At 44.9% G+C, this 27571-nt stretch overlaps 1 protein-coding gene across 4 annotated transcripts in view; it reads right to left on the bottom strand.

The window, feature by feature from the left end:
* The window catches only part of SLC16A9 (solute carrier family 16 member 9), a 52414-nt gene that overhangs the window by 22616 nt on the left and 2227 nt on the right, over positions 1-27571 (bottom strand). Inside the window, exons 2-4 of one of the 4 annotated variants that reach the window (XM_075534969.1) lie at positions 26899-27075; positions 25421-25526; positions 12277-12509 (exon numbers count right to left, since the gene is read on the bottom strand). In XM_075534969.1, coding sequence (XP_075391084.1) covers positions 12277-12472 — 196 coding nt within the window. In that variant the 5' untranslated portion in view covers positions 12473-12509; positions 25421-25526; positions 26899-27075. The remainder of the gene's footprint in view (positions 1-12276; positions 12510-25420; positions 25527-26898; positions 27076-27571) is intronic. The other 3 variants (XM_075534970.1, XM_075534971.1, XM_075534972.1) reach the window with 3 other exon arrangements.

Genomic DNA, 27571 nt, shown 5'->3' with positions numbered 1-27571 from the left:
TATACACTTAAAATGTTTCCATTTTTCTGTCTCTATCTTTCCTACCCATACAATTTTTAACAGTAAAGTAAAATGGAGACATGATATAATGTACCCACAAACACAGCACTAGAATTTGACTCCAAAGCCAACATTCCTTGAAAATCTGTGGAATCTCCTAAGCACTTCCAGTATTAGAATCAGGCTTTGACCTTTGAACTACCACAGAACTTTCAATACCAATCACTCCCCTACATTCCTACGCAGACTTTGAGTGGTCCCTCCATTTTCTGGGCCTCTTGGCGAACCTAGTAGACATATTGATACAACAAATAGAGGGGAGATGCTTGTCTTGTGCAAAGGTCTTTGGCTGCATTTGAAAGACCAACATTATCACCCAATAGCATGGCATTCTGGTGGCGTGGTGGGTTTTGTGTTGGGCTACTAACCACAAAGTCAGCAGTTCAAAACCATGAGCTGCTTCACAGGTGAAAACGTGGGTTTTCTACTCCCGTAAAGATTCGTCATCTCAGAAATGCACAGGTAGGGTTCTATTCGGTTCCATAGGAACACTGAGTCAAAATTGACTCGAAGGCAGTGAGTCTTTGTTTTCTGTTTGTTTGCTTTGGGGGGAGTTGAGCTATCCGTATACCCAATTAGAATTATGTAGATATTTTAAAAATAGAGATGATTTGAAGAGTCAAATCTCACAAATGGTATAAAGGTATGACCCTTTTCTGTTGTTTACCAAATTTCATTGGCATTGAGAGTATTTTCAAAATCAAGAGGCACAATGGGATTGACACACTTAAAAATTATCAAGTTACCCAGGGATTGGCAGGAAAAAATAATTTACATAATATATGAAACCAGAACCACTGTTCTATAAAATATGCACAGTGAAACTTGAGAAAGGCAGAAGCCGTATATGATGAGAACCTGTCAGAAAAGGAAAACTCAAATATTTCCATTACAAGGAGCAGTAGAAAGGTCGTAAGGCTGTACCCTGTCACAAACAAAAGGCTTTCAAGACCCCAAAAAGCAAGGCAGTCCTGTTGAGTTCATGCTCTCTTGGGTTCCAACGATTGCTGTCAGGTTAGCATGGGACTGGCAACTGCAATGTTGGCAGTTTGAATCCATCCATCACTCCACAGGAAAAATATGAGGCTGTGTGCTTCCTTAAAAATTTACAGCCTCAGCAAAGGACATTTATAGAGGTCTAAATACTGGCATGTACATATGTAAATATATTTATAGATGACCATGGGGAAATAGATCTATGCACATATATCTATATATTAAGTACTAAGGTAGCAGACAGACACTGGGCCTCCACTCAAGTACTTCCTCGATGCAAGAACACTTTGTTCTAATAACCCAGCATACTATGATGCTCACCTCCCCAACCCAATTGCTGAAGACAAAATGGGTGCATAAGCAAATGTGGTGAAGAAAGTTGATGGTGCCTGACTATCAAAAGATAGAGTGCCTGGGGTTTTAAAGGCTTAAAGATAAACGGCCATCTAACTGAGAGGCAACAAAGCCCACATGGAAGAAGCACACCAGCCTGTGCAATCAGGAGGTATCGGTGGGATCAGGTATCAGACATCAAAGACCCAGAACAAAAATCTTATCAATGTGAATGAGGGGGAGCATGGAGTGGAGACCCAAAGTCCATCTGGAGACCCCCTTACAGAAGGATCACAGGAGGAGATGGACCTGTCAGGTGCAGTATAGCACCGATGAAATATACAACTTTCCTCTAGTTCTTTAATACTTTCTCACCCCCACTACTATCATGACCCCAATTCTACCTTACAAATCCGGCTGGACAAGAGGATGTACACTGGTACAGATAGGAACTGGAACACGGGGAATCCAGGATAGATAAACCCTTCAGGACCAATAATGAGAGTATCGATACCAGGAAGGGAAGGGGAAGGTGGAGGGAGAAAAGAGGAACTGATTACAATGACCTACATATAAACCCCTCCAGGAGGGGGCAGAGGGGACAACAGGAAGGTGGGTAAAGGGAGACAGTGGTAGGTGTAAGATATGAAAAATTTTTAAATAAATTATCAAGGGTTCGGGAGGGAGGGTGGCGGGTTGGGGATAAATTAGCTGATACTAAGGGCTAAAGTAGAAAGAAAATGTTTTGAAAATGATGATGGAGACATATGTACAAATGTGCTTGACACAATGGATGGATGGATGGATTGTGATAAGAACTGTACGAGCCCCCAATAAAATGATTTAAACTAAAGAAAAGAAAAGAAAATTTACAGCCTTAGAAACCTGCCACAGGGTTGCAATGAGCCAGAATCAATGGATTGACAGTGGATATGTGATAAATGCTGAGATCATTTTGGGCTAACACAATGTTTGTTTATTTCCATTTAAGCTTTATGAAATTACTCGGCAGATGAACACAGTCTATTAAAAGCTGCCTTTTAAAATAGTCACTAATTTTACACTGCCATCAGCTGCTTACTTAGAGAAAACCACCTCAATGCCAGGATAAAAAATATATTAATTTCAGAGCTGAAAGAGTTCTTGGAAATGATCCAGAATGCTCATTTTTAAAATCGTGGAAGTGGCACTAAGAACCATCATGGGACCGGATCAGGGACTGTAACTAACCAACGGCAGGGAAGAAGTGAGAAGTACTCCAATGGTACTATCGTTTCTTTTTTCCTAGAGATAAAAATATCAGTAAATAATACCAGTGTTCTTTGGTCAGTATTTCACAGATTAAATGGAACTATGAATGGAGGGCAGATGAAAACATAACAGGTAGGCTTATTTGGGGTTGAAAGTCCAGAACAGATTCTTTCATTCAAGATAGCTATACCTTCCTGATTTAAACCACATTGCCCCATATTTTATCAGTACCAATTAAGGGACCATTTTTAAAACATTTGGCTGCTTAGCTCCTTGTAATGACATGTAAGAAATGACAGGGGATGGGGCACGGGAGGGACTAACAGCTCAATGCTGGGAACGGAACTGAAAGGTTAGCAGTTCAAACTCAACCCAGTTCAAACAACCCCTTTAGCAGGCAGGCCTGATAATCTACTTGTGAAAAACCAGTTTCTGAAAAGTCAGTTAAAATCTTGGCATGCCCAAGGGTTTACCACAAGTCAGATCGGCTCAATAGCAACTGGTTGGGAGTACCTGGTGACTCTGCTACTTGCCAAATGTTGGCAGTTTAAATCCACCCACAAGTGACTTAGAAGAAAGCCTGGCGGCGATCTACATCCAAACGCTGACAGCCACTGAAACGGCCCCTGGCTAGTTCTACTCTAAAGCGCATGGATCAACCTGCTGGGAACCTTTCTTTATCAGTAACATCCAAGGGCTCCCCATAAGGATGAACTGGACATTGCTCCCCAGCACTGGGTTAGTTTCAAGAGATGAATTAAATCAAAGGACTAGTCTTAGAGGAGATTTTTTTATGATGCTGCCAGTCTGTCACCTGATAGGAGAGGCATTTAGAGCAAAAGTTTGTAAACTGTCGGTGTGGAAAGTTCACGCTACACTTTGAAGAACAAGGTAGCCTGGCCAGGGCCATGGCGGTTTTAATCGTCTCCTCTGCGTGTGAGAGCCGGACAGCGGACGAAGGAAAACCGGAGACGAATGGGTGTGTTGGAATGAGGGTGTTGGTAAAGAATACTGAATGACCCATGGGCTGACAGAAGAACAAACAAATCGGTCTTGTATTAAGCAAAACCAGAATGCTTCTTAGGAGGGGGTGACTTCCATCCCATACACTCTGGGCATGCTTCCTCATGCCTGGTGAAGTCATCAGAAATAAATAGGGGCTAGAGACCGGGGCTACAAGAGCAGGCTTGAACAACAATCATGAGGATAATGTAGGACTGGGCAGAGCTTGGTTCTTTGGTACATAGGGTTGCTATGAGCCGGAATCGCTCCCACTGCACCTACTAGCACAAGGATGGCCAGGGGCTGTGTGGGCTACAGGTGGCCTTCTCTATCCTTTCTAGGTAGTTCCCAGGGCTCTTAAAAGGTGCTGTCCCTTCTCACACTCCCACAGTGACCGAGCATCCTTTTAGCACAGAATTGACACTCACTCATTGCTATCAAACCCATCCCAATTCATGGCAGGGTAGAACTGCCCCCGTGGGTTTCTGAGACTTTTTATGGGAGTAGCTTGTGGTTTCAAACTGCTGGTCTTGCAGTTAAAGGAAGGAATTTGGAGGTCAACGAATGGAGGTGGCTTCTACAAACAAACCTACATGAAAAAAGGAAAGAGGCCAAGAATGGGATTTTGAGAACTGCAACCTCTGGAGTACAAAACAAAAACACTATGTCAACAACCATCCGCAATGAGACTGCCATAACTTCTCAGCCAATAAAACAAACAGACAACTGCCACCCAGTCAGTTCCCACTCATGGTGGTACTATATATGATGACAGTGTCATAGACGGTGATACGCTACAGGTGACTGGTGGATTCAAACTGCCGACTTTGCAGTTAGTAGCCCAATATGTAACCAACCCACTACACCACCGGGATCCTCTTATAATATAGGCTTAGGGGAAAGAAACTCAATCTCGTTTGAGTCTCAAGAGAGAAAGAATGACCAGGCCCGGGGCATGGAAGCTGTCAGGCCAGGGAGAAACAAAAGAGATACACCAGGCTTGTCCACCTGCTGTGCGGCCCACATTTCCTAACGGAGCAGAGAGGTTGTGCCCAGGGCAGCCCTGGCCTCCTCCTGAAAGGTAGCAAGCCCCATGGCAGAGTTCTCCCTCCTGGCCGTCTGCTGTGACCATGAACTTCCAGTATACCTTCCTGCAGACGGGAAGGACTAAAGAGCTGTACCAACTTCGATTGCTGCTCTCATGTGTATCGACTGCACTGTTCGCTGTTTGGCCTGGTGGTCGGAGGGAAGAGGGAAATTGTGGGTTGGTACAAGCAGTGAATGTGATCAGCTGCTAAACCACTGGTTGGCAGAAGAAAGAAGAAAAATGTGTTGGTCGACAAAAGAACCAGCAAGTAAAATGCTGACAACACGGGGCTGCGCTGACCCCCGTGGGGTTACCTGAGTCAGGATCAAATACACAGCATGTTTTTCAGAAGTGGAGGGAAACGTCCCCCACATCCCCTGTCCATTCTCACCCATCCTGGAAACTGACTCACGCAGTGGGATACGGCATGAAGCAGGAATTAAGTCCTCCCTGAAGGCGTTCACGGTATTGGGGGTAAACTTATAGAGGTAAACTCAAAACCCACTCTGCCGGTGATCACAACTCATTCAGCGAGTCTAGCTGGTTAAATCCATGTCTGCAGGAACCAAGAAATGTATTCACTGACTCATATCGTGAATTTGAGGACCTCTGGGGGGTTATGAACAAAAACAACAAAAGGGGAACTGCTAAGTCTTCTTTTAAGCACAGAGTCACAGAACAAATGACCTCCCAGCTGTTTCTGCAAGTCTGTCCTCTGAGAGGGGCCCCGCCCTTCTAACTGGATTGGGAGGATGACATCCAGCCACAGGTGCTTTCATCGGCCTGAGCACCACACAAGGGTGGGTTAGTCCTCCAGGTGTGTTACCTTCCAGTCTCAGTACGGCAGTCCGAGTTCAGCTAGAGAAGTTGAACCCGTAGGAGATATATACAAAAAGATTAAGGAATAGGTTTACTCCACGTGGGAGCTGACAAGTTAAATCAGAAATCCATAGGGCAGGAGCAGGCTGGAATGCTCAGGCAGCGGCTGGAACTTGTTCTGTTCCAGGAAAGATCAGTTCTGCTCCTAAGATATTTCAACTGACTACATCAGGACCACCCAGATTACCTAGGACAATGTTCACCTTTAAAAGTCATCTCCTTATGAACTGAGATCAAGTGTACACTACAAAATAAAGTGCAGCAACACCTCGATTCGTGTGTGACCGAATAACTGAGGACTGCGGGTCAGCCAAGGGCATCCATCCAAAGACCATCGTCTCCTAAACGAAGTCCTCTTTCCAGTCAAACTCAACGTCTGCATTTCAGATTTGAGGTGTTTGCATCCTGGGGCTCTGCATGGAACGTCCACCACTCTCCCACCACCCTCCCTCAGCCTTCCTCCTCACGAAACCCCCCAGACGGTGGCCTGGCCTTCTTCCTACTTAGTGCTCAGTGTTTGTGAATTGGTCATTACGGAGACGGCAACCCTTTCCTGTTGAGAAGCATGAGATGTGTCTTCTACCTGCACATGCCCACCACAGAGAACACCTGACGGAAGTGCTTAACCACGGTCCGCTACAATGTGGAACCTTCACACCCAGCTTTAGGCATTCCAAAGATCATCTGGACAAAGAGGTAATCTGGAAGCCAGCCAGAAATCTTCCTCCTCCACAAGTTCAATTTCAATGAAAGGGGCTTGAGAAGCAACGCTGGGACCAAGTGTAAGGCTGAGACCTGCATGAGTTTTCATAGTTCTAACATACCTGAATGAGTCACTGCCCAAATCTGCGTGTGTCAGAAACAATGGTGGGCCTTTAACTTCCAAATGTTGAGACAAAATATTGGACAAGGTTTCAGTTTTCGCTAGTCCCCCTTCCTTTAGACAGTGGCTTTGCCTTCTATCCCAAAAGGTCCCTTACTTTCGCAGATTCCATAGTTTCGGTAGAACTGCTTGCAAGAGCGCATCGATGCACGGACCATTAGATCCCCAGTGACTAGTATTTATTGGGCGTACTTTGGACATTGTCAGGAGAGACCAGAGCCCGGAGAAGGGCATCATGGTTGGAAAGTGGGAGGGCAGACACAGAGAAAGGCCCCACAAGATGGAGTGGCACCGTGACTGCAGCAAAGGCCTCACCCATGGGAACCGCTGTGAGGAGGGGCAGGACCAGGCAGCATTTTGTTCTGTTGTACCTACCGTCGGTGTGAGTCGGAACCAACTGGACAGCACCCAATGACAACAGTGAGCACTTACTCCAGGCTCAGCACCAACTCAACTACACAAGCGTCACACACGGTGGGTGCTTCTATTATTTCCATTGCAAACGTGAAGAAGCAGGCATACCAGGGGGAAAAAAGCTGAGCTCTGGTACCAGTCCTCCCTCGGAGAATGTGCACTTCCTCGCAGGACAATAATTCCTGTCTCCGTGTTTTGTTTCCATGGTCGGTTAAGATAGAGAAAGGGGGAAATGGCCGGTATTGACTCAGGCACCCTGGTGAAAAGTAGAGTTTTTATGTTGCTTGAAAAGTAAACTTAGCTTGCTATACCTAACACTCCAAAGGTCAGATCAAGGATGCCGCTATCGGAATAAAGAAAAGGATTGTTACTCGGGTTGGCCTGCTCTGCCTGTTGCAGAATCCTTTGGGAAGGTGGTTAACTGCTGACTCCTGGGTCTCCTCCCCTCTCTAGGAGCATGGAAGATCACAGATGCCACGAGTTTGATATCGGTAGCAGAAGTCCCTGGGCGGTATAAATAGTTAGCGTGCTCGGCTGATAACTGAAAGGTTGGAAGTTCAGGTCTATCCAGTGGTGGCCTGGAAGAAAGGCCTGGTGAACTTCTTCCCAAAGAGTCAGATGCTGAAAACCCATGGAACACAGGTCTACTCTGGCATGCTTGGGAACAACATGAGTCGGCACTGACTCCACAGCAGCCCCCACACTAGCAGACAGACATAGTCATGTATGTTGCTGTGTGCAGGTAAACTCATTTCTATAAAAACATATGGAATCATATGTAAGTATACACACATGTTATTAAAAAGGATATATAGATGACTGGGGCCACAGTTGACATATTTTCATGATTTACATGGCATGAGCAGTGCCAAATCCTAGCAGAAACCGACACCTATTCCCTTTATAAATAAAATAATTCCAAGTGAATCATATATTGGAGAGCTCTCAAAACATACTGAAACCAGAGGTACTTGCCAACTGAAAGTCACGTTTGCCTCAAATTCACTTTGGGGACCTTAAATATATATATACATGAACGTGGGTCTCCTCAGAGACGCCCCGGTGGCATAGTGGTTACGGGGTGGGCTGGTAACCACAAGATCAGCAGTTCTAAGCCACGGGTAGCTCCGTGGGAGAAAGACGGGCTTGTCTACTCCTGTAAAGGGGCACAGTCTCGGAAACCCACAGGAGCAGTTCTACCCTGCCCTGCGGGGTCCCTATGAGTCTCCGTGGACGATGGCTGTGAGCTTGAGGAGCCCTGCAGAGACCTACTAAATTTTAATGTCACAGAGTGAGAGGCAGGCGATTTCATGCTCAAACGTTTCCATCGTAATTCGAACCAGCTGCCTGGCTAAGATAACTATCTGATCACCCACGTGAAATGCATTTGCTCACTTCTAAGCTAGCGCTGCGCTGCTTGTTTCTCTGTAAAACAGGGAAGTGGATGGTCGCTGTCACTCCCACACTGCTGATACGACACAAGCACAGCCTTCAGTATTTGGCTCGAACCCGGGGGGGGGGGGGGGTCAGCAGTAGCTCGAGGCAAAGGGGTCAGCTATGCCCACGCCTGGACATGCTATGTCAAGTGGCCTCACGCACACAGACATCTGTTCCTCTCGACCATTTCCTCATTCTTGAAACCTTTTCTCTCTTTTTCTATGTTGATCTTGTGACAATGGACCCGGAGACATTAAGTGGTAGAGTTCAGCACTTGAGGGAGCCTGTGACCCCAGTCCAATCCTCCTCTCCGCCCTTGTCCTCTCCCTGAACTTCAGCTTTAGGCTTGCTCTCTCCCTGGTCCCTACCAGCAGGGCAGCCTCACATGTTCGCAATCTGAGCAACTGCACATGGCCCTGAGCTTAAGGCCTACACTTGGTCAAATGTTCTGCTGTTACAGTTTTTACATGCTTAGGATAGTTTTGTACAGAAACAAAACAAACACTCCACCACTGACTCATAGCAACCCTACAGGACAGGGCAGAACAACCCCTGGGGGCGTTCTGAGGCTGCGCATCTTTCCAGGAGCCGCAGTGGCTTCCAGTTGCTGACTGTGCTTAGCAGTCCAATACCTAACCCCGTCTGCCACCGCTCACATGTCAGACAGCTGCAAGAGAAGGGTCCCTGGTTCTTGAGATGGGGGCCACCCGCCTCGGAATCTGGAGGAAGGATCCGGCTGCACTTCAGTATACAAGGGGAGAGTCCGCCTCGGTTCTGCTCACCACAGCCCCGTTCTTTCCATCTCAGCTTCCCTCCAGCCTCAACTCCCAGCTAGGTAGGTTTTGTCAACATCTTTGTTCCCTGAGTATGCATTAATTAAGGCGTCATTGCAATTATCCTTTGACCCTTCCAAGGTAATTATATTTCTGTTTAACTCAGTGTTTACAAATAGATATCATGAGTAATTAGAGCCCGGCAACAAGTCCTCTCTGCTCTACACGAAGTCATTTTCTAGAAATCGATACTTTCAAATGCTCTCAATTATCATCCACTTGCACTCTGAGTTGTTTGCAAATAATCCATATCTTGAGCCAACGAACTTTCTGTTTCTCTGGAGCTTGTCGGGCAGTATCCTTTCCATTCGTTTAGCTGTATAATTTTACATGGCCAGATGACCCAGCATAGCTCTTCAAGTCTTGTTTTCAATTAAGCAAGCTAAAACAGTCAAGGAGAACATCTGTTGGGAAAAGGTCAGGCCACCCATACATCAGTGGTCCCATAGGTTATCGTGGAATTCAGAAATCCGGATTCGAGAGTGGGACGGAAGAAGCACAGCTTCCTGCGAACACTCAACATCTCTTATGTACAAAGCAATTGCACTGCCAGGCATAAAAAGGGACAGTACCTGTATAATCTAGAATATGGATATCATGAAAGTGTAACCCAAGTTATCTTACTGAATGCAGTTTGAAAATCCCCCTGACAAAATGCAGTCGGCCTGTGGTACTTTAGTGCAGGCTCTTTGGAATTTTTATAACCTGCTATATTGTTCAAAATCAGACAGGTTGACTGCAGACTGCACCTGGAAGGGCCAGATAATGTTGGAGTCCTACCTTAGTTATCTGATCATTAGTAGGTAAAAACTAGGCCCTGCTAAGCATTTCGTTAACAAAGACATCCTGACACTGGCCAAAAGACTTTAAGAACCTATTGTCGTTGGCTTGCTGATAGTCAGCAGCTGTCTCCTGTGATTACCCTGAACCCCAAGTCACTGTAAAACATCGATATGATATGTGACTCCCCGAAGTAAGCATTACAAAGCCGAAGGAATAAATTCTCTCTGTATTGTGATTTCAACGAGCACACCGCAGAGACGTCTGCGTTGCACTGTGGCCTCCGCCCTGGCCTGTCTTCTCAGCAAATTCGCTTCCTCAGACTTGGACTGGGTAGTTGGCCGCACCACTTCAGGACAAAAGACCTGCATTTCAGGTGACAACGGTCATAACCACAACCAATAAACACCACAACTGGTGTTTCTTGCCACATCGCAACTGTACTGTACTTTCTAGCTAAAAACCCGATCACCTAACAGCGTCTGCACCAACTCTCGGGCAGTGGTGTCCGATCTCATGTGCTGCGCCTCTCGTGAGTGTTGTGGCATCATCTCGCTGCTTAACTGTCCTCCACAGAGATGACAGTGAAAAAGCCCTGTCTCCCAGGCCCAGCAAGCCCGGTGCCTGTGAGCCCAGCAGCAGGAGGCAAAGGAGCAGCAGAGAAACCAACGGTTATCCAACACAGTGAAGGTGGGAAACAAGGGAAGGCAATCGCTTGAGGTTTGGGAATGGCTCAGTGGACAATTGCAATGCTCCTGAGAGCTCGGGGGGGATTTTCCCAGCTGCTAAAGGGCTGGAGCCATTGAGAGCCACAGGCTAAAGGGCATGTGAGTGGGACCCACGGAGTCACTGCTGACGGGGCTCACTGAAGACCAAACCAAAGTATATGAGGACCAGACGACGACGACACGGAGCTCAAACGAATCACATAACATCCTATTTCACAGAACATACGAACATGGGGAGGTTAAGCTACATGTGACTATACAGCAGTGAGAAACAAGTGGGGTTTGTTTTTTGATTTTACATCTCCTTTAGGACCAAGAGGTGTAGCCTATTAAAAAGAAGAAATGGGAAACACATTTCATTTTAAGCACATTTTCATCAAATAGTTTGAGAGCTAAAAGAAGACCTTAGAAATCACCACCCTCAATGCCCTCATTGTCCTGATCAGAGTAACTGCCACGGAGTTGATCTCTTCAACTCACGACGCCTGCACGCGTGTTGGGGTTGAACTGAGCTCAACACAGCTTTGAGTGACTGATTTTCTGGAAGAAGACCACAAGGCCTTTCTTCTGAGGCACCTCCAGATGAACTTGAACCTCCAACCTTTTGGTTAGTGCCACAAATCACGACAAGTGCACACAGGAAGCGGCCTCAGCACCTCGGACCCGGTCGAGGTCCTAGCATCCTAGTGCTTAAGGAAGTCAGATAATTGATCACTAAATATTACAGCATAGCTCAATCTATGACTTCAGAACCTGAAACAGCATGTATTTTCATAGAGGAGCCTGAAAAATAAAGCCTTTGAAGCACCACTGGCATGGCGGGTAAGTGCCTGGCTGCTCATCAAAGGCCAGTGTCACTTCCTGACAGTCTGCTTCCAGGCAGAGTTCAGCCTTGAGAATCGTCCGCGGCAGTTCTACTGTGTCCTCCAGGGTCACTGTCAGAGGGAACAGACACACCAGCAAGGACCTCTCTGAAGGTCCCAGGCCTCGGTATTACATCATGTCAACCATTTATTAGGAATTACTTGTAGAGATTTTATATGAAGGGCACACAAAATGTATCACATAACTTTTATACAAAACCGTCCTTGCTATGGCAGGTTTTCCGCATGCAGTCGCGGAGCATGAAGGAGATGCGGTCTGGCCCCAGGGTGACTGAACGAGAGAACTTCCTCACTGAGCCTGGGGCATCAGAGGGCCTGTGATCACCACAGCACTTGGGTCATTCCTAGATTGGTGCCTTCACCTCCCTGTCTTCTTCTTACTCATGGAAGTGAGTGTGTCTCCCACTCGACTATAAGCTTCTCAGGGGCAGGAACCACACAGTTGCTGCTCATCTTCTCAGGGCCAGCGTCGAGCACACTGCCTGGCACACAGAGTAGTAGATAAATGATACAGACATGGATTCAGGATCGACTACCTTGTGAAGTTACTGTATTTGGACATGTATTTATCAGAGACAGAGTGGTGCGCTAATCTGAATGCAGGCAGGACAACATGGCTTACCCTTAAAAATCTATCCCCGTCGTATCAGGAATGCAGCAACTGTCATTAAAGCACTTCACGAGGAAAAGCAAAATAATATCCACTTACTTGCAAGCAAGCCAACGCCGCTGGCGAGGGATCCAACCCAAGCCGTTTTTCCTTTCCCTTCCCCAAAGGCATCCAACCATTCTATGTACAAGACGCCCACGGCTAACGGGGAGCCGTAGCACAGGAACTGAGTGAAGAAGGACACGAACACAATCACCCAGCCCCATCCGCCATCAGGGCACTTTCTCAATTCCATCGTAAGGTGAAAGCAAGAAGGGGTCTTTCTGAAGGTCCTGGACGGAAACAAACAGAAAAGGAAAAGGCACAGTCAAGGTGTCTTTCATGTCAATACACAGAAATCATCCTTCGCCTTTTGGCACAAGACCCAGTCTGACTGCAGGCTTGCTTGCTTATGGACAGGCAGATCATGCGGTCTCTCCACTACACAGTGCGTCCAGAGCAGTCCCCAGCTTAAATAGCGTCTTGATGCTGGCTCGGGGCCTCCGACTGATTTGCAGTTTAAGAAAATTCCTTCTTTTAAAATATTTTTGAGTGTCAACTCTATTTTCAGTGTGTAAGGAGATAACGACGTGGTTTTGTCTGCATGATATTAGACAGTACAATAATAAAAGGCTAATTAGTAAATAACAAAGTCTCAATGTTGTCCTGTTGAACTGCTTATGAATGACTGTACTAAATCCTCTTTGACAAATGCATTTTGGTTATGATTATGTTTGTTTATTTATTATAACTTTCAGAGTTTAAAAATTCATTAGTAAGCCTGATCTAGTTTTCATGTTTTCAATGTTTTCCAGGCATGAGTATAAAAATATTTACTTCATAAAAATAATTCACAAATTTTCCATCTTTCTAAGTTCTGGGAGAGGTTACCTAGCAATGGCGTCAGAGGCCTCTCTCAAGTCCATGTGTTCTTGTCACCATAGCAAGCTGACAGTCAAGTGCCATAGAGCCCTCTTTGCACAGAGTTTTGCCGAGCAGGGTTTCATCAGACAATAGAGTCGGAATATCGCCCCTGCATTCGTTCATGTGCGCATTTGACCACCGTAAGAAGGTCCCAATTATAAGTGTCGTTTACCTGGGCCTCGGTGAATTGTTTCACTTTGGCTTTCAGCGTACTGGCCGAAATCATGTCACCACCTGGCTCTGTACACACTACCTTCTCATACTTACTCACTGAGAGATATGCCAATCTGTGCACATGGGGCTGACAACTACAGGGCCGACAACCAGCCTCGGGACCCATGGCTGCACAATCACAATGCTCTGAAGTTCCAGTGACTTCAGTCCTCAGATGCAACGAGACACATCCTTCTAGTCAAAGCTTGCTTTCTCCAGACCCTGTTGCTACAGGCATGGGGTGTGGCCAAGTCAGTTCGGACAGCGAGACCCTGAGTCCAACAGAAGGAATCCCTGGCCAGCCCTGCGCTGGCATTAACATAAACAATATAATTCTGTTCCTGCTATTGCCAATTGTAGTACTGTACAATTCTGCTCAGAATAGAGTCTAAACCAGATCTATATAACTCGAAAATTCCCTGCCATCGGGTCGATGCCGACTCACAGTGAGCCTATCGGTCAGGGTCCTGCCCCTGTGGGTTTCTGAGAGTGTCTCTCTCTACAGGAGTAGAAAGCCCATCTTTCTCCCTCGGAGAGGCTGGTGGTTTCAAACTGCTGACCTTGCGAAGAGCAGCCCAGCCCGTAACCACGACGCCACCAGGGCTCCCGAAATGTGTCAGAAACACTCAAATATATAGTAAATACACATACTTATGAGATTGTTACTCATTTAAATCCTCAATCTATTGCACTTCAGGAAAAGCCTAAATTTACACAGGCAGAGCAGCAGAGTCACAAATAAAAACAGTGTTTGTCTTGAGAGGAGAGTGGTCACTCACTTCCCGGTTTCTTAATAGACAGAATGTCTTTCATCTCAAAACTCTTTGCATTCCTTTTTCTTCCTTTCCTCGAGAAGAGACAGAGAAATTCCTCTCGCAGTAAACACTTAGGCATTGAAAGCTTCCGAACTGCAAAGCTTCCAAGTATATCAACTCTGGCCAGAAAGACAGGATGTAATAAAGCACTGGTCCACATACAACCTTCCTCGTGCCGTGGTCCTCGTGTGGTGGTGACCCCCAACCATAGCATCATTTTTGTTGCTACTTAATACACGAGAATAAGATTCATCTGGGAGCATTCGCTGCTCCCCACACTCGTGCTATTGTTGAAGTTACTTCTCAAGAGCAGTGATGTAACTAGGCTCACTAATAGCTGAGTCTACAGTTAGAGTCGATTCTGGGTCAAGCCGGGCCCTTCTTTGACCCAGGGGGAACTTTGGCCACTTTTAAGCGTTATATATTCTAGAATTGTTAAAAAACAAACAAACAACTGTTGTCACAGATTTTTCGCCTTTGCAACTGATGGCTGCAGATGTGATGTCTTTTCCATGTCAAATGGTGCAGAATGAAATTACTTCAGGAATCCAAAAGTGAAAGTGGACGTGGAAAATCAGTGGTGGCAGAAGGCAGACGCAGGAACTCGAAAGAGAGGGATGAATGTACATATGAACTACCTTTTCCCCATGAAATAAGATTTAATAAATTTATATTTATAATATGTGGTTTGATGTGCCTTAATGAATAATTTTTTGACTACATTTTTTATTTAGAATCTACAAAGAATTATGCTTTTTACATCGGGACCACCCAAATAATGGCTTGTTTTTTCTGCATTCTGTTTATAATTTCCGAAAAATGATTTCCCAATTCCCAGGATCCCTTTAACCTACCTGCACTGTTAGAGAATTGGTGATATGTGATTAGATTAGAAGGACGAAGGTCGGAACTTGGCGGGAATGCAATATAAATAATAGAATTGCTTCTGGCAGAGCAGGCTTAACCTCTAGTTTATCAAGCTTTATACTTATACTGAAATCAGAACTAAAATGTAATCTATAATCTCATTTGAAATGATTATGAATAGCTTTATTCAACTGTAATTCACATGCAAAAAAACCAGAGACATTTCGCTTCATCAACATTAAAACCATTTGTTCTTCAAAGGATATCAAGAAAGCAAAATGGGAAAAAAATTTGCTAGTCATACATCTGACGGTGCGTTTACACCTAGAATACAGAACTCAACAACAATGATAACAATAACACCCATGGTGTCCTTAACATTGCCCCATAATAGTGCTCCCTTAAAGCTGCCTCTTCCCGGAGCATGGCTGATTGCTATGTAGCAGCAGCTTCACCTATGGAGGAGTCAGGTGCTATTGATCTCCAGACTCTGAAGACAGCCGCTCCCACTTACCTGCTCCGAGCACAGGTGTTAGGTAACACCTCCAATGTACGCGGGGACCTTTAGGGTTAGGGCACAGCCCACTTTAAGTATGTGGTTACCTGTAATTAGGGGGGTTGCACACCCTCTGAGATTATATAAGCCTTGATTGGAAGTACATTTCTCTCTGCACGGAGTCAGGGCAGTCTCAGAGGTGAGCCCTTGCATGCCTTATTTCGTCTGCTGTCTCTTTTAACTTTACCCCTCAATTACACAACTGCCTCTTGGACCCATCGTTCGTTGGGGCTAATACCCCACATGAGAGAATTCCATTATCTTTACATTCCATTTTCCCATGAACTTTGTGAAACCCCCTGTATTTCTCCTTTACAAGTTATCCTCACTGCATGGATGCTGTCATTTCCCACTGACATCTCACCATGAGAACAATGAGCAAATCAGATTTCTCTTATAAAGATAAATTGATTCTACATGAAAATAATTTATTCCAAAGGGAAAAGGGCACACCTCACTGCCCTTCTAAATAAACTATTCACTCATGAGTTCACTTGTGGCGGTCTTTATCACATTGCTTCTGAGGTCAAGAGAAGACTAAGGCATTTCTATGCTTTAGGGTCCTGGTGTTATACAGAAGAAATATAAAAGAAATAGTGGGGATATAAAAATTGAGGTGTCGGTTAAATATTTACACATAACAAATTAATGCTATAAAATAAAAATGTGGGGAAAATACACATACCTAGCAACCGATGAATAGATGTAGTTTATCTATACAATGTAACATCACATAAATATAACAAATTACTAATGCAGGCATAAGCTTTGAAAACATTATGCAGAGATGAACAAGTCATCATACACACACACGCACGCACACACACATACAAACATATTACATGCTTCTATTTGAAGTTCAGATATTAAATGCCCAGAATAGGCAATTTTGTAAAGGCAGAAAGTAGATTAGTGGTTGCCTAGAACGAATGGGATTGGGAACAAATGGGGAGCGAGTGGGTAATGCGACGGCGATTTCTTTTTAGGCTGGTGAAAATATTCTGAAATTCACTGTGGTAATGGTTATACTGAGCCCGCAGACTGTACATCTTAAACGGGTAAGCTGCATGATATGTAAAATATCTTTTAACAAAGCTGCTAAATGTAAATACCGTCAAAACTCACTGTATCATACACTTAAAATTGGTGTGAATTATATCTCAATAAAATAAATTGTTAAGAGGGGAAAAATGAATGCTGTGTATACCACGTGGCTACAATGACTGTCTATGTAGCCCGATTTCATAAAAACATCAGTAATATCTGCAAAAGACCTTCATAAATGTGAGTCCCATTCTGGATCTTGTTCTCTCCATCTATGCCTAAGTCCACACCCCCACATACACACATTCGGGCCTTCACCAAGAAATAGGCCTTTACAACAGCGATGGAAACATGAGATCCCGTGTGGCTTATTTCATGTGTAGGGTAGCTCCTTAAAGGAGTAACAGAGAGCAAAGCTAATCTTCACTGCAGAACACTAAACACCGTACCAAGGGAAAGTAGACAGTGAAACAAATGGTAAATGCAAGGGTTCTGAAGTGACCATCAACAAGCTGTATCTGCCTTATGTACATACAGAAGAACCAAAACGCGCTATGAAGGAAGATGCCAGTTATTTAGGCTCAATTTGGCTGAGCCAGGATTTTCAGTGGGGTGGCAGTTAAGATCCCCCCCCCCCGTGATGAGATCTAACAGAATATAATAAAATCCATGTCAGGATTGCTGTTATTCTCAGATTATATATTCAGCATCCAGACTGAATAAGTAAGGGCACAGCCTTGACAAACTCCTTTCTTGATTTTTAAAAATCATTTTATTGGGGGCTCTTACAGCTCATAACATTCCATAAATCAACTGCAGCAAGGATATTTGTACATATGTTGCCAGCATATGGTTTGGAAAACATTTTCTACTTGAGCCGTTGCTATAAGCTCCTCTCCCACCCTCCCACCTTCATGAATACTGATCAATGATATATTCTTAGCGTTACCTCTGCTGGTTTTAAACCATGGAGTATCTACTTGCTCTATTCAAACACTTTCTCTCAGTCTGCGTATAGGTTCCCCACAAGGAAGTGTTCTGGAGTCCCCATTCTTCACGCCATCCGACGTAGTTGAGTATCGTTGCACAATCAATAAAACACAGCTAGACGTTTTTTCTAGTATTTCCTGATTTTATACAAGACACGTTTACTATCAGCAATGATCTCTGAACCCAGCTGAATTTCTGGGAGCACTCTCTCAAAGTACTACTGTAACCATTCTTCGGTTATTTTCATCAAAATTCTATTTGCATGTGATATGAATGGCAGTCCTCAATAACTTCCCCAGTTGGTTGCAGTACATTCCTTTGGGGCACACGTATTGGATGTCTTCCAGTTGGATGGCCAGACAGCTGACTTGTATTTTATTGACTAGGTAAAGGCATTTGATTGCGTGGATCATAACAAACTATGGAGAACATTAGGAATAGGAATTCCTGGTCACTTGATTGTGCTCGTACAAAACCTGTAGCTAGACCGCCAGGCAGACATGCAGACACGGGATCTGCACGGTGTCGGATCAGGAAAAGTGGGCCTCAGCGTTGCATCCTTCCGTCAGACTCACTCAGTCTGGATGCGGAGCACATCCTCTAAGCAACGGGATTGTATAAGAGGAGCCCGGCATCCGGAGCGCAGGGAGACGTGGGAACTTGCAGATGACGCGGCCTTGCTTATGCTGTGAGCTTATTGATAAAGATGAAAGACCTCAATTCAGCATGGATGGCAAATCAACGCAAAGACGACAGAAATACGCACAACTGGGCCAACAGACATCATGATAAATGGAGAAAACGGTGACATCGCCTTGAATTTCATTTTACTCGGACCCACCATCAGCATTCCTGGACGCAGCGGTCAGGGAGTCAAATCACACATTACACTGGGCAAGCTGGCTGGGGACGACCTCTTTAAAATGCTCAAGGGCAAAACCGTCACTTTAAGGACTACCTGTGCCTGGTTATCCAAATCATGGGCTTTTTGATTGGCTCCTGTGTGTGTGAAAGCTAGACACTGAATAAGGTAGACAGGAGATGCACTGGTGGACTTGAGCCACTAACCTTGCAGTTAGCTGGCCAGAAACCAGCATCTTTCTCTAAAGAATCAGAACTCCACAAAGCAAGAAAGCAAAATAGTTGTACCTCTCAGGAGATCGTGACTTGGTGCTTCTCACCCTCCCCCAAGCAAAATGAAGAAGCTTGGCTAACACAAAGATTTAAGGTTTGGGTGCTAACTGAAAGGTCTGCGATTTGAACCCGCCAGCGGCTCCGTGGGAGAAGGATGTGCCATCTGTCACTTCCATTCGGAGTGAAGCTTGGAAACCCTGTGGGCAGTCCCGTCTTGTCCTGTACGGACAGTAGGTGAGGCTGCAGTGGGGTTAGTGCCTGCAGTAAGCAAATTGGTGCTTAGCGGGGAACACAGGGAAGGCACAGTTGCCTGCTCGCTCTAGGACTTCAGGCTCTGTGCCCAGTGGCAGTGCTCTTAATCCCGCACCTGAATGTGGCAAAACCCCCAGAACTGCTGGCTTGTCTCCAGGTGGGAAACAAACACAGATCCACCCTGGAGACTCCAGAAAGGTCACGCACACACGACTGTCGGTCAGGCTGACGATGAAAAGGCACTTCGCGCCGGGTGGTTCCCGCTGTCCGGAATGACCAAGCACGAGCTCCCTGCTGAAGAATGGAGCCCGGGAAGAGCAGCTCCAAGACCCTGGACAGCCCACACTCCTCTTGGTTCCAGTCGGCCTCCCCAGCCAGTGTGCTTAGCAGCCAACAGCGCGGGGGAGGGGCCAGCAGGGGAACCCTGAGATGACAAGGCTGGGGGCAATGATGACGTCAATTGTAACATGCTGTCAACCTGTGGCAGGCAGCTTTCCGAATTAGCGAAACGAACTCTCACTGCAGGTAGGCTCCTTGGAAAGAAGCCAGGGATTTCTGGCAACACCCTGCTTTGAGCAGACATTTGGTTTTCCGTTTAGTTACCACAAATCCACCTGCATTGCACACGTGCGCACAAACAATGCTCTTAAATCCCTCCTGCGCCCCGCCAAAATAAAATAGCATCCATTGTATCAATATGTGCTGTATAACTTTCTAACACAAATCATATCAGCAAATGGGCACAGGGCAGTCAGAGCAAGCCAAGTTCACAATACAACAGGCTGCTGCTGAGCTGCCCAAGGCCTCGGGTCACTAACAGACGGGTGAAGAAGGAACAAGGATGCGCTGAAGTCCAAAGAAGGCTTGCTTCTCTCTCCTTCCATTTTGCTCTCTGCCCCTCTCACCCCTTTCTTCCTTATTTCCCTCTCTTTCGTGGCTGCTTCCTTGCTGCCCTGTCTTTCTTTCTTTCTCCTGTCAGCTCCGCAAACTCTGCCAGTTGACCAGTAACTCTTTTCCCTAGATTCTGCTAACCAGTTATTAGGGTACTTGCGATGGAATAAGAGCCCTGGGGCTGTAGTGGTTATGCAATGGGCAGCAACCCAAGGTAGGCAGTTTGAAAACACCAGCAACTCCAAGGGGAAAAGACGGAACTCTCTTAGTCCTGTGAAGAGTCTCAGAAACCCACAGGGGGTCGCAATGAGTCAGCACTGACTCGAGGCAGTGAGTTTGGGTTTGGAGGGATGGGTGGAGTGGCAGTAGAAAATCAAGTCAAAGTTGCCAAAAGCTCTGCGAGGCTTTCTGAAATTCAGCAGCTCGGTCTCTTACGCAGTGCGTACGTACAGTGCGTCTCTGCCTTCACCCGATCCCACTTCTCCGCTCTTTCCCCAGTTCTAGGAGACTCTAGTTATGCCAAAGTCCCGGGAACCTCCTTTGAATCAGTTCTCAAGGGAAGAGGGTGGCTCACATGCATCAGAATATTATTAATACACGAAAGGTTGGGTATCTTTTTAATAACAATGGAGGCACACGCTAAACACTTGCAGTGGATTTTCAACATGGCTATACATTAGTCATGCTAAAACCAAGAAGTCAAACTGACGCAGGACGTAGAACCCTCCATCTTTCTCCCCAAGAGCGGCTGGTGGTTTCGAGCTGCCTACCTTGTGGTTAATAGCCCAACTCATAACCACTATGCCTCCAGGGCTCTTGCTAGATAGAGCTTTAGACATCTCAGAGTAATGAAAACAGGGTCACTGATGGGTGGTTATGTCTTTAAAGAGTTCACCGTGAGTAGTTTCTGAGCCAAACCCGGGCAGCAGCCAGGGGGCTCCTCTTAATTGCACATTCTGTGGGCAAAAGTATAAAATGGAAAGATTAAGGAATGTATTTAAATGCTTTTTTTAATTCTATGGAACAATATTTCAATAGCCTGAAAGTCCAATGATGATACCATCCTCTCTTAGGAAGAATTCCTTAAAGGGAGGAGCTAAGCAATTTTCTAAAGATTAAATATGCTCATATTAGTGCCATTATGCAAAACTTTACTGAGTGTTGTCTATGAACACCTTCTAGTTCCAACTCATAGCTACAGTCTGCACTCCGGGGGCCCGATCACCCGCCGAACTCTCCCTAGGTTCACAGCCATTGTTCCAGGCACTGTAGCAGTCCACTTTCCTGAAAGTCTTCTCTTTTCCACTGATCCTCTACTTGACCAAGCAAGACCTCCCACTCCAGGGACTGGTCTCTCTGGTAACACGTCCGAAGGATGTGATGCTAAGTTGTACCATCCTTCCTCCTACAGGACATGTTGGCCAGGACAGATTTGCTAATTCTTGTGGCAATCTATTGTAATTTTCAATAATTTTTGACAACACTATTATTCAAATGTATCCATTCTCTAGCTTTCACAGAGTTATGAGGGGAATGAAAATATACTGGCTTGGGTCAGGTGCACCTTTGTGTTCAAGGTGACATCTCGGCTTTTTAACATTTTTAAGAGATCCTTTGCAATGCTTTTACCCAATGCTTCCATGACCATCAACTGTGGATCATTTAAAATGAAATCCTCAACAATCTCAGTATTGTCTCCATCAATCACGCTGTTGCTTATTGGTCTAGCTGTGAGTAGTATCATATTCTTTATGTATAATCTAGACGGAAGGCTGTATTCTTTAAGTTTCATCAGTTAGTATGTTGTGTCCTCTGCACTCTGCAGATTCTTACGTAATCTGACTCCAGGTTTTCCAACTCAAAGTCTTTCTCTAGCTCTGATGATGTGCTTCTCTGCATACGGTTCATGTTTTGAGTTATTTGCTCAGCATCCACACTGAATATGTACGGAGGCAGAATGACACAATCCTAAGGTGCACCTCATATAATTTTAAAACACGCCATAGCCCCTTGTTCTGTTCAGAGGGCTGTCTTTGGTCTATAAAGATTCCACGTGAGCTCAATTAAATGTTCTAGAATTATCCATCTTCCAAATAGTATCTGAAAGGTGTAATGATCCACACAGTCAAGTGCCTTTGCATAGCTACCAAAACACATGCAAACATCTTTCAGGTGTTCTTTGCTTTCAGCCAAGATCCATCTGACATCAGCAATGGTATATATCATTCCGTGTCTTCTTCTGAATCTGGCTCGAATGTCTGGCAATTCTCTATGTACTGTTACAATAATATTTTTTAATTACCTTCTGGAAACTCTACTGGCATGCAATGTTAACTGGGATGGGCGCAAATATGAGTCTCCTCCAGTTGGCGTGCAAGGTCTTCCAGATCTCTTGTTTTTTTGTAATACTTTTATTAGGGGCTCTCACATCTCTTGTCACAATCCATACATTCCTCCAGTGTGTCAAGCACATTTGGACTCATGTCACCATCATCATTTTCAAAGCATTCTCTTCCCATTTGAGCCTCTGATATCCACTCTCCATTTCTCCCCCTCCCTCCTCCGCCCACACATCCTCATGAACCCTTGACAAGTTATAGATTATTTTTTCCATATCATACATCATCCTCTGTCACCCCTCGCCCACTTTTCCGCTATCTGTTCCCCTGGGAGGGGGTTCTAGGTTGATCCTGGTGACTCAGCACTTCCAGCAGCGCGCTTGCTTGTGGAACCTCTGAGTGGGTATCTGTCAATTCCTGGCGCCTTGATTTTCCCTAGTATCGCCAGTGCAGCTTTAACGTCTCCTCTTGGTAGCATTACTGGACTCCTGGTGGCACAGTGGTTACGTATTGGGACTGTGATCCACACTGTCTGCAGTTCAAAACCACCAGCAGCTCTGTGCGAGAAAGACTAGGCTTTCCACTCCCATAATCTGTTACCATCTCAACAACGCACAGGCATCAATAGGAGTCAGCACTGACTCTATTCCAGTGAGCTTTAGGAGCATTGGTCCTTGATCTTATGCTTCCTCTTAAAATGATTGCGCACTGATCAATTCTTTTGGGTATAATGATTCTATGTATTTCTTCCATCCTCTTTGGATATTTCCTGAATTCAATATAATCCTTCCATTCCTCAACTTGAGGCTTGGTTTTTTTCTTCTTCTTCAGTTCTTTCAGCTTGAGAGTTGCCATTCATGGTCTTCCCATTTGGTTTTCTGACTCCAGGTTTTTACACCTTTCATTATAACATTTTGGTTTTTCTCCCTGAATCACTACTTCAAATGTTTTGTTCCACTCTACTTTCTCATTTCCATTTTCTTGCACTATTTTCCATTCAAGAGTAAGTTACAAAGTCTCTTCTGACACCCACTTTGAACCTTCCCCCCTCCACCGTTAATGATCATTTGCCTCTTTCATGAACAATGTCATCCGACAACTCATCGGGTCTTTGGTTGTTAGTGTTCAGTGCATCAAATATATTCCTGGTATGGTCTCTAAATTTAGGTGGAATATACTGAAGGGCTTATTTGCCTCACAGATAAGACACAAAGGTCTACAAATGGTTATACGTAGCCCCTGCTTTATCCCCAGTACCCATGGTATTTTTATTAAACTTTATGAGATTTTCTCCTCTTAGCCCTCAATTTATCAGATAAAATTGTCCATGAATGGTTAACATGGTTATATTCTTTTACTGTGGGAAGTTTAGTTAACATTTTTATTTTAGTTTTCTCTTTAATATGCCTGAACTTGCTGGCATCATTCTGGGGTTTATCCTAAAAAAAGCAAATATTGGACAAAGTTCTGTCCAAATAATAATAATACACTGACCACACCAAATATCTCTTAGAATAATTCATACAGTATTATAATGTTTAAATCTCCTTTGATCCTTTATCTTAAAAGTTCTCACCAAAAAGATTTCTATTAATTATTTTAGTCTAATGCCACAAACAGACTAGCACTACTCATTAAGCCAATACAGATTTAGAAAAATATTCACCACTCCTTCCTTAATACTGTATTTATGTTGCTTACACCTCTCGTTTACTCTTATTTCATTCTGGCATGCATTATAATTACCATAGACTTACCTTTCTCCCTTTCGGTTCACTATAAGACCAAAGGGGTAGCATTTATGAAAAAAATAATCTTCAGAAGGCAGGAAGGAACATGACACCAGGAAAACCAGAGCATAATGCTATAAAACGAAGAACCAGCAACAGAACCAACAATAATATACATCCAAACTTACAGAGACTAAGCAATAGACTACTTAATAACTGGGTAATAGATCAAATACGGGATGGAATGAAAAATTCCTTGCAGCAAATGAGAATAATATAACATACAAAAACGTTTGAAACACAGCAGAAGCAGTTGTCATTGGGTCATTTATAACGATCAGTGCAACTGAATTGAGTGGTTATTAAGGAATGTGGAGCAAACAAGATCAGGGTCCTGTCTGCCTAGACGTCTGCGTCTAACTTCTGTAATGTAGTCTAAAATACTAGCCAAATGCCCTTTGAAGTGAACCAAAGCTACCCTGTAGGACAGGGCAGAATTACTTCTTAGGGTTTCCAAGACTGTTGGAAATTTTTATGGGAACAGAAAGCCTCGTCTTTCCCCCGAAGTGGGACTGGTGAGCTTGAAGCACGAACCTACTGTCAGCCACCCAAAACTTTGCCCACTGGGCCACCAGGGCAGCCAAAATCATGGGTAAAATAAAGAACTGCATTTTTTAATCCAAACCTTTTATCCAAATAATATCACCTAACATCTTTCATAATCAGATAATTGCCCGCTTCTTTCAGAATTGGCTTTCAATATTAAGCATCTAGTGACAGTCCGCATGTCCTCCAAAGTGCAAGGGAAGGCTGATTCATTTCAAATACCACTGCAAGGACAGCCACGACTTAACCCAGAGCCCTGCGCATCCTGTGCGGTCACTTCAATCCCGCTGGTTTGATTTACTCAGATGCTGCTTCCATCCTATTGTCACGATCAGTCTGAACTTTGAAGTTGGGTTCTTTTCTTATTATGTGAAGCAACAGTACCTCCTAGCCAATCAAGTCTAAGACAACTCGTTTTAAAATTACATCTGCATTACAAAATATCACTGCATACTTCTCCTAGGATCCAGAGTCATCGAAGAGAATTGGAAATGAGGGTTATATCCAAATGTCCGACTTTTGTTTTCATTTCTTCATTCTGGATGCATTGTACGAGGCGGCTTCAATAAGTTCAAGGGAAACTTCCACTGCCTTTTCATTTCATTTCGCCACAAACCTTGTGAGGACCCCTCAAAAATACACCGCTTTTTACTTCCATCTAAACTGCTCTGCTAGCTCGATTCATAAAAACCAAACCAGGAACTGATTAACCTCATGGAAATTTCAGCACATCCCCAGACAGCTCCAAGGTTAAGAAGAGGGATAGATTACAATGTGAAACCTTTCCAGGGTAAAGATGCTGAATGTCTGTCTGAGCACCATCAGCCAAGCCTGCAAACCTACCTTGTCTAAGCAGAAACCAGCAGTGATTTCCCAGGTCCTTCTGGTCTTACACTGGGCCGGGATGGAAGAACAAGAAGGCCAATGTTTCCAGAAAGAGCACTGGACCCTGGAATTGAACCAACAATTGTGAGGATGGCTTAGGACACAGCAACATTTTAGTCTGTTGTACCAAAGACTGTGGAGTTGGAGCAGACTCAACGACACCTTACAAGAATGACAGTTTTCTCTGAAAGGATTCCTTAACACACGTAATAATTGCTGAGTCCTCTGAATGTCAACAGCATGACAATCATAGAACGACACAGTCCACAGAAGAGCTCCTTCGAAGCTTTTGCAACCTCAGTTTAGCTTTAGCAAAAGGGGGCGTAATGGGCTAGAGACAAAGTGGACTGAGTTTGCTGTAGTTGTTCGGTGCTATTGAGTCGGTTCTGACCCGTGCCCAACAGAATGAGATACCACCCAGTCCTGCACCATCCTCACGATGTCCTTGTCCTGGGACTAGTCTCTCTCAACAACGTGCCCTGAGCATGCAAGATAAAGTCTCGCCATCTTTGACTCTAAGGGAAACACTGGCCTTCCTCCTTCTGATACAGATCGGGTGAGTCTAGGATCATGGAAATCTGAAGTCAGAAGGAACCTTGAAAATAATCTAGCAACAAGCTGGCAGATACAGGCCAAGTCTGGCCTTGACGAGGTGAGTTTTGTTTGGCTTCTCTCTCACTGCCAGCAAGTCGATTCCGACTCACTGGCTTACTCAGCGTTTTGGTTTGGTTTGGGTTTTTTTTGCATCTGGAGCAATTTTGAATGAGTTATCAATGCTGTCAAACTGTAAGCTTTCGCATAGACATAGGAAGGAAGTTCCCAATCCTCTGGAAACATCAGAAGAACTCGCAATTCTGGGTCCTTGTTGTCATGCAATGGTTGGCTAAAGCTAACTTGGGACCGCTTTGAATGGGACACACTCTCTCCAGTTGCTCTACTTCGGAATGGCTCTCGGGCACACAAAGCCAAAGTTGGCTTGCATTTTGTTTCACCTGTCTTATCTTTCTTTGCTCATTACCAATCTGTTGTTGCTTATTCATGATCCATGCCAGTCTCTCCAGGGGGAACCGTGTGAATTGGTCACCACTGACTTTGTTCAACCTCTGAACACATGGATGAGAAAAGTGATTCAATACAATACAGACCCAGAGACTACTATCGCGATCCCTGACGAAGCAAGCCGGCAAACAGTCACCTGCTTCCAACAACTGCTCTCAGCCTCAGAGAACATAGCGGGGTCTGTCAACCTTACAGCCGGAGAGTAAATGGACAGACGTGAAGATTTAACAAGGTTAAATATAGGTAAAATGAGGTGGGGCTGGACATGTAGACACAAGTTGTTTTACTCATCTCCCCTCGTCCCACTCTCCTAAGCTCCTCTGCTGGCAGGATCTGCAAAGCTCTGGCAAGGAGGGTGGTGCAGTGAAGAAGCTTACCACAGTGTGCTCTACGCGGGGTTCATCTTCTGCTCCGTGCGTGTTTTCCACAACCTGTGAATGAGGATGCAGGGTACACTGGTGCCCTGGAGGCAGAGTGGGTTGGGCGGCTTAACTGCAGATCAGCAGTTGGAAGCCACCGGCTGCTCCAATGGAAAAAGATGAAGCTTTCTACTCCTGTAACGAGCTAGTCTCAGAAACCCACAGGGGCAGTTCTACCCTGCCTTACAGCGTCACCATGAGTCAGCATAAGCTCGAGAGCTGTGACCTTTTTTGACGTACGGTACATCCTTTAGTAAGTTGGGCGAAAATAGGTTATGTTTGTTATATCATCTTCAGAATAAAAAAATCAGGACACACGGAAACCTGGAGGATAAGATGAGCACTTCCATGCGACACTTGCGTATGCTTGCGCTACTCCTTTGCTCCAGATGGTCTGCGCTCTCCCCAGGGAAGCCTCTTGCTCGTCTGAGGTCGGGTGGCCACGCAGGACTCATCATACACACGTTCCTCAGTTCTTCCCCTCGAATGAACCTCTCCTTTCCTCGGCACACTACGGATGTTGCTCAGACGATTTTGTTTATATATTATCTTACACTGTAGATATTTATAAACATAGCCTCTCTTCCCCCACTAAACTCTTGGAAAGCAACAAGCACGTGCTCCTTCACTG

The sequence above is a fragment of the Tenrec ecaudatus genome, chromosome 16 (genome assembly GCF_050624435.1).
Source record: "Tenrec ecaudatus isolate mTenEca1 chromosome 16, mTenEca1.hap1, whole genome shotgun sequence".
In the NCBI taxonomy this organism is placed as follows: domain Eukaryota; kingdom Metazoa; phylum Chordata; class Mammalia; order Afrosoricida; family Tenrecidae; genus Tenrec; species Tenrec ecaudatus.
This window is presented reverse-complemented; position numbering and strand designations above follow the sequence as displayed.